We start from the raw sequence: 9,794 nt of genomic DNA, 5'->3' as shown, positions 1-9,794 counted from the left end.
CGTGATTTAGGAATCTGCACAGCAGTACTTTTTCTTCGATGTCGAAATAAGATATGAGGTCGGACAGGCACTCCAGAGATTTGAAATGTCATACGTTACAAAGAGGAGCCATGGCATGCCGTATTCGCTTCTCCAGCACTCGAAATGGCTTCTACGACCTCACTCATAGTAATTTGTCCCAGGATTGTGGCCAGGGGTTCACTTATAAAAGACGAATGGAACCTCTTCAAACCACAAAGGAACCCCGTCAACTGGCATCGTAGCGCATGAGACACGGGGCTCCTCGAGCACAACGGCAAACGGGGGGAGCCTGGCCAACGTCTGCACAATTAATTGTGAGTTGAAATGATCGATTCGATGGAATGATTGTTTAGTGGGCGGATCCATGATACGAGACGATTGCGGTTACAGCTCGACCTCTTCGCAGTGTTTGGCGATTGGGATTGTTTCAAAAGTGACGTCGAGATTCCCGCCTCGACTCCCCCGCCGACCGCATTATTTTCATCAAATCTTGGAAAAGAACCTGGCTACCTGGTCAAACACTGAACAGGCTTGGCCCTTCTGACCTTCTGTGTGCTTTGTGTGCTTTGTCCTTGTCTGCAAGCTCGGCCCTTTTCAACCCTGCCTGGTCGCGATTGAAAATGACAACCTCGGGCTGTGCGTATGTACGACGAAGCCTTCGGCAACCCGCATGGCACACATTTCATTCTCGAGTCCTCACGACCTAATCTACAGTCACCGTCCTATACCCATTATATGTCTCTGTCAGATCCCAGTCAACTTCAAGTCCCTCTCCTCCACAATGCCGTGAAAGCGTCGACACCAATGCCGCTCGCCACTCAAGAGTCAAGCAAACCTCGAGCAGAAAAGAGTGTGGCGACCCTAGGGCAGGGATGGGCAGATACCATTGCCAATACGTCTTCACGCAAACATTTTACCCATGGAACTGTCTGTGACGAATTCGATGGAGTCAAAGAGTTTTAAATGCTTTCGATGCAGGCTACCGTCAATCCCAGATTTCGACCTTCGCGTGGAGGCACATGGCAAGGACATGGCATATTCACGCAGAGCACCCGCCTCGCATGCATTTTACATGGTCCACATCACCTGGAAGCGAGCTCGACATTCCCGACAGGCTGGAGATGTTGGCTCAACAATCGAAGAGCAACTATAAATCAGCCAAGTCGAATGTCCAGGTTTGAGGGTTGACGGTGCTGCCAGTCGATCAGCACTTCGTGCGTGTTCTGGACTGATTTCTCTTTGAATTCACATCTCATCATCCCGAATTTTGATTGCTTCTTGGGCAGATCCCTTTGCTACCCGCCTTCTTCTCGGTTTCCGCGACGGCTATCCCGTGTCTTGCCGCATGTGCCTCGAGGATGTCCAGTTTACCACAACAACGGTATTTATATCGCTGGCACAAGAACTGACACCTGAACCTGATCTGTCTCAACTGCCATTGTCCCAAAACTAAGCCGCCTCAACATCAGGATTCCTGCTACAGCGACATGTCTGCAGTTCCGTGCTCGCAATGTCATCTCACAACACTCGGGCTTGGTGGACGGGGGGCTCATCTGGTTATCCCATCAATAGTTGCACCTATTTTGGGCTTTGTGCTCGTGGCAAATCGGATCTATTGGCGTATGAGGATGCTGGGCAGACTCGGCTCGGACGATGTGACGACCATCCTCGCCTTGGTAAGTTGGCGTGTTCAAGACATGTTGGATGCGGTCTCACCACTTCGCAGGTGTTCCTTGTCGTCCAATGCGGTGCTTCTGTTGCGGCGGTGGACTATGGATATGGCCGGCCATTTGACCTCATCAGTAAACAACAAGCTGAACAGGCATTGAAGGTAGGACTGGACTCTATATGCTTTGGCTGACGACTCTGACATTGGGAAAGTGTTTCTTTCTGCTCCAGATATTCTATAAGCTTACCATCAACTGCACCAAGCTGTCAATGCTCTTCCTATATCTCCGCATATTCACCGACCGCATCTGGTTTGTTCGAACCTGCTGGATTTTGGTCGCCCTTGTAATTGGTGCCTGCGTCTCTTTCACCCTCTCAACCATTCTCCAGTGCTCTCCAATCTCGCGGGCATGGGAGCGCTGGCGGATTGATGCGAGTTGTGTCGACATCTATGCTCTGTGGTATAGCAACGCCATCTACAACATTCTGACGGATTTCGTCATTGTCTTAATGGTGCCGCCAGTTATATTCAGACTCAAGTTGCCGGTGCGGCAGAAATTGGGTCTGACTTGTGTCTTCGGTTTGGGTCTGATTGTGTGTGCTGCATCAATTTCACGATTGACAACGCTGTACTCTTCCGCCTATGGCGACGACATTACCGCTGGGTCACTTGTGTCAACAATTTGGACCACGATCGAGGCCGGGTTGGGTGTCATCTGTGCCAATCTGCCCATGATACGAACGCCGCTTCAACATTTCTTCCCAAAATTGTTCCCTCCAAGGACTGGAACAGATCACATCCCTAGTACAATTCCTTCTCAACGAAGTGGCCAGGTCAGCGGCGAAGCACTAGCTTCTCCCGCAAGACTGATTCCGCCACCCATTCCTGTACGCAAGACAAGCCTTACAAACCAACCACGCGTCGGTAGGATTTCAGAAGCCAGAGGGATGCAGAACCAAAGTAGGCTGCACGGGGACATGGTCAAGTTGCACAGCAGCAGCAGCAGACTAGCACATTGCCAGGACCTTGAGATTCAGGCAGGATACTCGGACTTCTCGAGCCATCCAGAGGTTGGTTTGGTACGGACGAGAGAAGTGGACTGGTACGCAGAACAGCAGCAAATTTGGTCACCGTAAATTCGTCATGGCTAGGTACAATTGATCTGGGTGGAAACATTATGACAAGTCGAAGAGCTGGCTAGTGGGAACTATTCGACATTCCTAGAATGAGTAGCAATGTCTCGCGTATCTGATCTGGAAGGGATTGTGAAGGTCAGACAGAGGGGCAGCATCAAAATAAACTCCTGCTCGAGAAGCGACCACCAGCGGCCAATCAGCAGACATGCCAAGTTGACTCGGCGAAGTTGCCACAATAAGCGTCTTGGCTGCGCATCGATTGGCAACGATCCTGATCCTGATCCTGATGGAGGAGCTCCTAGACTCAGGATCAATTCATTCAACAGCTTCAGTACCCTTCCACAACACTGTTGGAGGCATTTGAGTCCCATGTAAGCTGTCGAGAAACAACTGGCGTCCACGAAATTGACCAAAGTACTCGAACAGCTCGAAATGTCGTTCGTCATCCGCCGAGCCGTCTCAACCCTGGTTCCTCCGAAGGTAAAACCTCGACTTTGTATCTCTGTTCTGCTACCAATCTGGATTTTGCTGACTCGGATGGTATAGGTTGCGAACCCAGAGGTAAGAATCTTATCGACTGTTTGAACCCTCTCTACCGAGCATTTCCTGCGCGCATCGAGCGAAGTGGCAGCACGACACGTCCTCGATACCTGACACGCTTCACACTGCTCACGGACAACATCATTTTCGATGAACAAGATCTGACGGATGATTGCAGGGCATTGGAGCTGCCAAAAATGCCGTCCGAATGGCGAGAATAGCCAAATTCTACGAAAAACTACCAAAAGGACCTGCGCCAGCACGAGCACCCGGTGGACCGCTAGGGTGGTATCAGGCAAAATACTTTGGCAAGAATCCTTCAGCAGCTCGTACGTCTCTTCCGCGCGACACTCGGCTGGATAGAACATCGTTGAATGGCTAATCTTGTGGCAACAGCTATCTGGCACGTTATTTTCGGGATCATGGCAATGGGTTACAGCATGGAATACTATTTCCATCTGAGTATGTGCTGCCAGACTAAAGCATCAGAGCCGGTCTTGACTAATTGCGCATGTAGGACACCACAAAAACAATGCTCACTGATCGATACTGCATTGAAAGGAGGGTAGTCACTGGTCATCGACTTTGTACATAACGCCAAAATAAACCTGTTGAACTCGCGGAAAGGCGCATTATCAAGACCTATTTGCTCTCAGACCATATTCCTTCCTGGTCGCTTCTTTGTTTCCACTTTTGCACCTGTAGCTCCGTGCTAGAATCTCAGACCCTCCGTAGTGTTCTGAGGGCATGGAAGACTCCGTTTGCGGTACCCTCGCAAATGGTGAGTCAGAGAATTGCGGTCGCGGTCTGCGTCTTCATGGCCCTCCTTTCCCAGACAATGGTCAATATACCACAGCGTATTCGGCGAATGTAGAGATGGGATAGCACAAGTAATGAAATGGCTTTCGAGGACGAAGTAAAAGTTTGCTGAATGGATGAAATGCGGCTGCTGTACGAGGGCGCGGACTACAAGTACTGTTTACGCTAATTCGAATGACAAATACTACTTACTGTGACAGAAGATTTTCTAAGCTTATAGGCACTTATACCTATCTCCTAGCTACAAGTTAGAGCTAATAGGCGGTAGCTTAGTCTATATTTTCAGTCTTGATAGGCGCTGTAGGTACCGAGGATTGAGCTCCGATATCTCCGGGGGCCGCTGTAAGGGGCAACGAAAATAAAGTCTTTTGTCTTTTGATCAGCTTGTCATTCTATTACTAGCGTTGACAATACTTTTGGTGCGCGTCTCGGTACAAAGACGAGCGCCAAGGCGAGGTTGCCGCAACCCGACACGACGGGCCGTCGACTTCAAAGGCGCAGCCTCTCCCATCTCAACTGACTCAACAACCACCATTTCTTCTTCTTCCACACCCTTGTACCCCCTTTTTGAGGTGTTGTATTACTTCTTTCGCCTCTCCTCCTCGAATCCCGCACCGAGTCCCCTCCGCGACCTCAAAGCGCAGTCGTGCGTTGACGGGCAAAAACCGACAGGCTAGCAACCGTGGCAGACTACGCGCAGTAACAGGTACTCTCACGCCACCGAATCAATACGAATCAGGCATTCTAACCATTCTCCTCCTTTGTCTAGGTCCGAGTTTGTTATGGCAGAGCAGAGAGCACAAGATGTGGTAAACCAATCTCAGTCGGTGGGCGATCTCTCGCCTTCCGACGTACCTGCGACCACATCTACACCTGATATCAAAGTTCCTGGGGACGTTATTGGTAGGAATAGTGCTGTGGTGGAAACAGAGGTTACGCCAAAAGAGAATGGAATCCATACAGTGTCAAGTCTCAAAATGGAAGAACTCGAGGATGGTTCTGCTCGCTCAGACACAGATACGAGCCGGGCCGAGGGGAGTGTCGCTGGTGATAAAGTCATGGAACCAAAACCTTTGAAGAAATTCGCTGCCAAACCTGTCAGCTTCGCAAAGTATTCGGTCCCCAAGGTCATCGCTGCGAGCGCAGCGACAAAACCTAGTGAGAAAAGTACGTGCGCTCTGGCTCTAACCCGCCGCAACTAACATCCGAGTCCAGCTACTACTCCCCATTCCTCATCCTCGTCCCTCGCCCAAGCAGGGCGTCCACGATTAGTCGCCAAAACCACAAGCTCCTTACAGTCAAAGGCGAAGCCCTATCAAAGCGCCAGTCCGGATCCCATGCAGGTATGGAACAAGAACAGAGGTATGGTCCCATCCGCTTGCGTTCCGATCTGCCGGATACTGATCGTGTCACAGTTACGCCACAACCTTCGACAAAGCACTTGACCGACGAAGAGCTTAAGCAGCAGTACGGAATCCATCTGACCTCGCGAATCCAAGCAGACAGTGAAGGGAAAGAGGCGAAGTGGGCAGACATTGACGACGACGAAGATGACTGGGCTCCGGAAACAATCGAATGGAACGATGGCACCAAGAGCACACTGACTCACGCCGATGTCACTCCCCAAACCTCACAGAAACCTGCGACCCCTTCTGAAGCCGGAGATCAGTCAAAGTCTGCCAATGCCTCGAAAGCAGTCGCACCTCAATTTGCGAGTTCGGTCGGTCCTAATGCGATGGTGCTCAAACTGGGCGCAAGCGCCGAACGGCAACAGGCGCAGAAGGCAGCGACTCTTCAATCTAGGACCCCTACCGAAAAGCCATCGATCATTACAAAGGCGACTCCGGCGCCGGCCCCAGCTAAATCCCCATGGGCACCATTGCCTCCGGTTGACAAGATCTCGCCCGTTGCCATCAATCCGCAGCCAATACCTCCCTCGGGCAGATTTATGCCTAGCCACCCATACACGCAAAGCCCTTCATTACTGAAAGCGCCGTCGCCGGCCAAGGAGATCTCGGCGGATGACTTCAACCGCTCATGGCGGGATTCAATACCTGGTCAACAACGAGAATTGTACGTCCCGGGCTCTGGCCGGTATGAAACGGTGCCGGAGCCCCGACGACGGATGTCAAGGAACGATCAAGGCTTTCGGACGCCTGCTGTATTGCAGAGACCAAGCCAAGCTGACACGCACGCTCCCGCCGAACCTTCCCCAGCCTTTCAAACCACTCGAACAAGCACAGATCAAGCTCGACGTAGAGCGTCGTCCACTATTTCAGGCGGTAGCGGGCAGTTCGGCCGACGAATGTCCATCAAGTCAGGGGATTTACCTATGCCGACCATTGACACTCAAAGACATGATGCTGAATCGGCAATTCGGCCAATCTCGAGGGATGGTCCACCTTCGGCAACTCAGACACCAACATATCAGGCTCGTGGGACGGGCGATTACGTGTCTGTCGGTCCCACCTCGGCATTGGATGCAGATATCGAAGCTCAACGAGCTCAACAAAGAGCTTTGATGAAAGAGAATATTGAACGGGCCAGAAAGCGGAAGATAGAAGAAGAGCAACGATTGGAGGCGGAGAAACAAGAACGCATTCGATTGAAGCTGGCGTCACTTGGACCAGATCCCAAGCATGCTAAAAAGCCGGAGGAACCAGCAAAAGAAACAGGAGACGCGGAAAATGAAGCGAAGAAGGACATTGAGCAGTCTCCCACATCTGCCCACGTCCCTGTGGCAACTGGAAGCACGACCACGATCACTACTCACTCCCCGCCCAAACCTCCCCAGCCACTCCCTTCTGGCGAGCCGCAGCAGTACGGCATGATGAAAGTGCATTCTTTGGACTCGGTCAAAAAGATGGCCTCTGCGCTGTCCCGAGCACCAGAGCCGCAGCGGATACCCGTTCGAGAGAAGGTTGAATCCAGCACATCTGATCAAGCCAAGCAGGAAACATTACAGGTACCTTCTCCTATCGTCAACGGTGTCAGGCCTGTGTCGGAAGTTCGACGAACGAGTGGGCAAGAACCAGCTCCCGCTTCCGAACCGAGTCCCAAGTTGCCCAAACCAAGTTCAGTTGGAAATGATGCGAGAAGTGGATGGGGAGACGTCCGCCATGACCATCGTGCGCCCCAAACAGCGAACCTTTGGGGTCTGCCCAACAACAAGGCTCTCGGAAACGGCACCTTCGACCAGAGTCTGGCAGGATATTCGCCTCAGGATCTGTCGAGGACATCTTCCACAGCAGCAGGTTGGATGAATGGTCGAACGCCGCACTCGGGCCGCTCGCCACAGATTCAGCATGTCAATCACATCCTTGCAGATAACAGACCGTACCCGTATCAAACAGTAACTTCTCCAGATCCGGGCCCGCTAGCAGCTGATAGTGAGGCCGATTCGCTGTTTCCCACGACAAAACCTGCTCCGATCGCTCCACCTCAGCCTCAACATATCCAACCCGGCGTGAATGGCGTCCCCCATGGGCCGAGGGCAAACGGCGTGGACGCTTGGAACGGCTTTCATGCAGTTGCAAGTCAACAAGAACGTGTAGAGAGTGAGCGGGTGCAGCGGGAAATGGCGGCAAGGCGCGAGGAAGAATTACGGACTGGGATTCGGCAGGGCCCTGCTTACACCTTTAATGAGACCTGGAAACAGGTGCAGGTCGGTGATCAGGCACAGCGATCAATCTCGGGCGTTTCGCAGTCATCCGTGCCCGCATCCAACGTCTTTGGCGCTGTAGGATCGTTGCCTGGCGCGGATATCGGCTCGCGAAGCATGAATGGTCCGCCAGGTCGTGGATCGAGGTTCTTCCCTCAACCCGTTGGTCTACAACATCCTCTCCATGATCGACGTGCAGTCACTTACAGTCACCCTGAGCCGCCGCGAACACCATCGCCGCCTCCTGCCGAAGAATATGCGAGCCTCCACCCTGCCTTTGACGGAGACTTCACTAGGCCAGTCGTGCATTTCCCACAGAAACCCGTCGTCAAACTACCTCCTGCGATGCCACTGACACCACCCAGCCCTGCACATATTCAACCCGACCTTTCCCCGGCCACACCATTGACCTGGGCAGCAAGGGTTTCCATGCCACCACCACCGCCTCCTGCAGCAACACTTCGAGCAGTCTCCACTCCGATCGTGCAGAACCCTTCATGGCAGGAACGATTCAATGGCTTACTAGGCAAGAAGAGCTCTCCCGCACGGGAATCCGCTCAACCAGTAGGAACAGTGCTTGCAGTTGCGTCGTCGACTAGAGAGCCTCTTGACGTTCAACATGTGCTTGTTCCTGCGGCCTCAGTGTCGCTTCCTGTTGAAGCAGGGCCAATCTTGTTGTCTAGTGACACGTCGGTCACGACTAAGGATGTCGAAAGTGAAGATGATCTTTTTGAGGACCGAGAACTAGGCTCGCTACCGACCATCAAGTTTCCATTGGAGATGCTCACGTTGCCAATGCCGCCATTCATTCCGTCAAGGACAGTGGCTTCACCACCCGAGATTACCTCGGTGATTCCTTTCATGGTCAACAATTGGTTCGAACGGCACCGGTCCACAGGCCCCCAATTTGCGCTGATCAAGTTCCCCGGTCCGGCGAAGGCCATCAAGAAGGAGTTGCCCGTGCGAGGATCGTCGGCGCCACATCATGGCAGTCGGTCACGCTTCAGCAGCGGTCCACCCAGCTCATCAAGTTCTTTTGGCGGCAAAGGCTATCGAAATAGAGGCGGACCGAGATCGAGACAGGCGTCCAAGGCAAACTGATGGGATATTTCCTCTTACGGCGTCTTTGAAAAAGGCGGAAGGCGGCATGCCACTTGCCCACGGGACGGAAGGCGACTTTCTTTTTCATAGGGATTAATGGTCGCCTCTGTTCTTTTTTTGACACTCGCCAGCGCTGGCAGCGCTCTGGATGCTGGCGGCACTGAGGCAAAAGGGGCTTGAAATCTGATTACTACTGTATTTTCTTCGGAGGTCTCATAACACAAATGGGGCTTGCAGCTTGCAAGTCTACCGGGCAGAACACAGCCTGAAGCAGGATTGAACATGTTAGCAAACCACTCCATTCTGAATGTTTTCAATGTGAGTTTATTGGGAAGACCAGACCACCTGCAGGATACGTACTCGTAAATCCTTTTTGGGGGAAGGGAGGGTTGGATCAGGATCCTCTGTTCCCCTGATACGGACGAATGTGTGTGTGGGTGTTTATGCACTGATCCTTTACTGTGTAGGGGAACCTGTCATATCTGTACTTTGGATTGTTGTACTTTTGGCTGTATTCGGACCGCGGATGGGTGGAAAGGAATGGGATGGGATGGGATAGGATAGGATAGGATACGATGGAATGGATGGGATTACATATCCTTTGAAAAAAAACACAAAACATGCGCACACACAATGCGAAATACCCAGCTAGGTGCCTAGATAGATAGATAGATACCTGCCTAGTAAGATAGCGTAGGTTCTATCGAGGCCTGGAATCCCGAAACCGAAACCGAAACCGATATCGGCTTGAAATGAACAAATGAATGCAATGCTTTGTGTGTTTGTTTGAAAGCTCGGTCACATAGAAAGAGAGACGGAGGGAGGGAGTCAGAGAAGAGAACAGTGT

General features: G+C 52.0%; 3 protein-coding genes across 3 annotated transcripts; all 3 read left to right on the top strand.

The window, feature by feature from the left end:
- Nucleotides 1–1,649: 1,649 nt before the first annotated feature.
- On the top strand, nt 1,650–2,826 carry AYO20_06004 (hypothetical protein; the record flags this gene model as incomplete). Its single annotated transcript, XM_022644295.1, has 3 exons — nt 1,650–1,697; nt 1,748–1,852; nt 1,903–2,826. The coding sequence occupies 3 exons, from the start codon at nt 1,650–1,652 to the stop codon at nt 2,824–2,826; spliced, it is 1,077 nt and encodes a 358-aa protein (XP_022499821.1).
- A 432-nt stretch (nt 2,827–3,258) lies between these two features.
- On the top strand, nt 3,259–3,909 carry AYO20_06003 (hypothetical protein; the record flags this gene model as incomplete). The annotated part of the gene is made up of 5 exons (XM_022644294.1): nt 3,259–3,306; nt 3,373–3,387; nt 3,545–3,695; nt 3,763–3,828; nt 3,884–3,909. The coding sequence occupies 5 exons, from the start codon at nt 3,259–3,261 to the stop codon at nt 3,907–3,909; spliced, it is 306 nt and encodes a 101-aa protein (XP_022499820.1).
- Nucleotides 3,910–4,967: 1,058 nt separating this feature from the next.
- On the top strand, nt 4,968–8,947 carry AYO20_06002 (hypothetical protein; the record flags this gene model as incomplete). The annotated part of the gene is made up of 3 exons (XM_022644293.1): nt 4,968–5,352; nt 5,401–5,547; nt 5,601–8,947. 3 exons carry the CDS (start codon nt 4,968–4,970, stop codon nt 8,945–8,947), a joined length of 3,879 nt encoding a protein of 1,292 aa, XP_022499819.1.
- Nucleotides 8,948–9,794: the final 847 nt, after the last annotated feature.

This window comes from Fonsecaea nubica (genome assembly GCF_001646965.1).
Source record: "Fonsecaea nubica strain CBS 269.64 chromosome Unknown Scaff36, whole genome shotgun sequence".
Taxonomy (NCBI): domain Eukaryota; kingdom Fungi; phylum Ascomycota; class Eurotiomycetes; order Chaetothyriales; family Herpotrichiellaceae; genus Fonsecaea; species Fonsecaea nubica.
The sequence above is the reverse complement of the archived record's forward strand: the minus strand, read 5'-3'. Positions and strand labels throughout refer to the sequence as shown.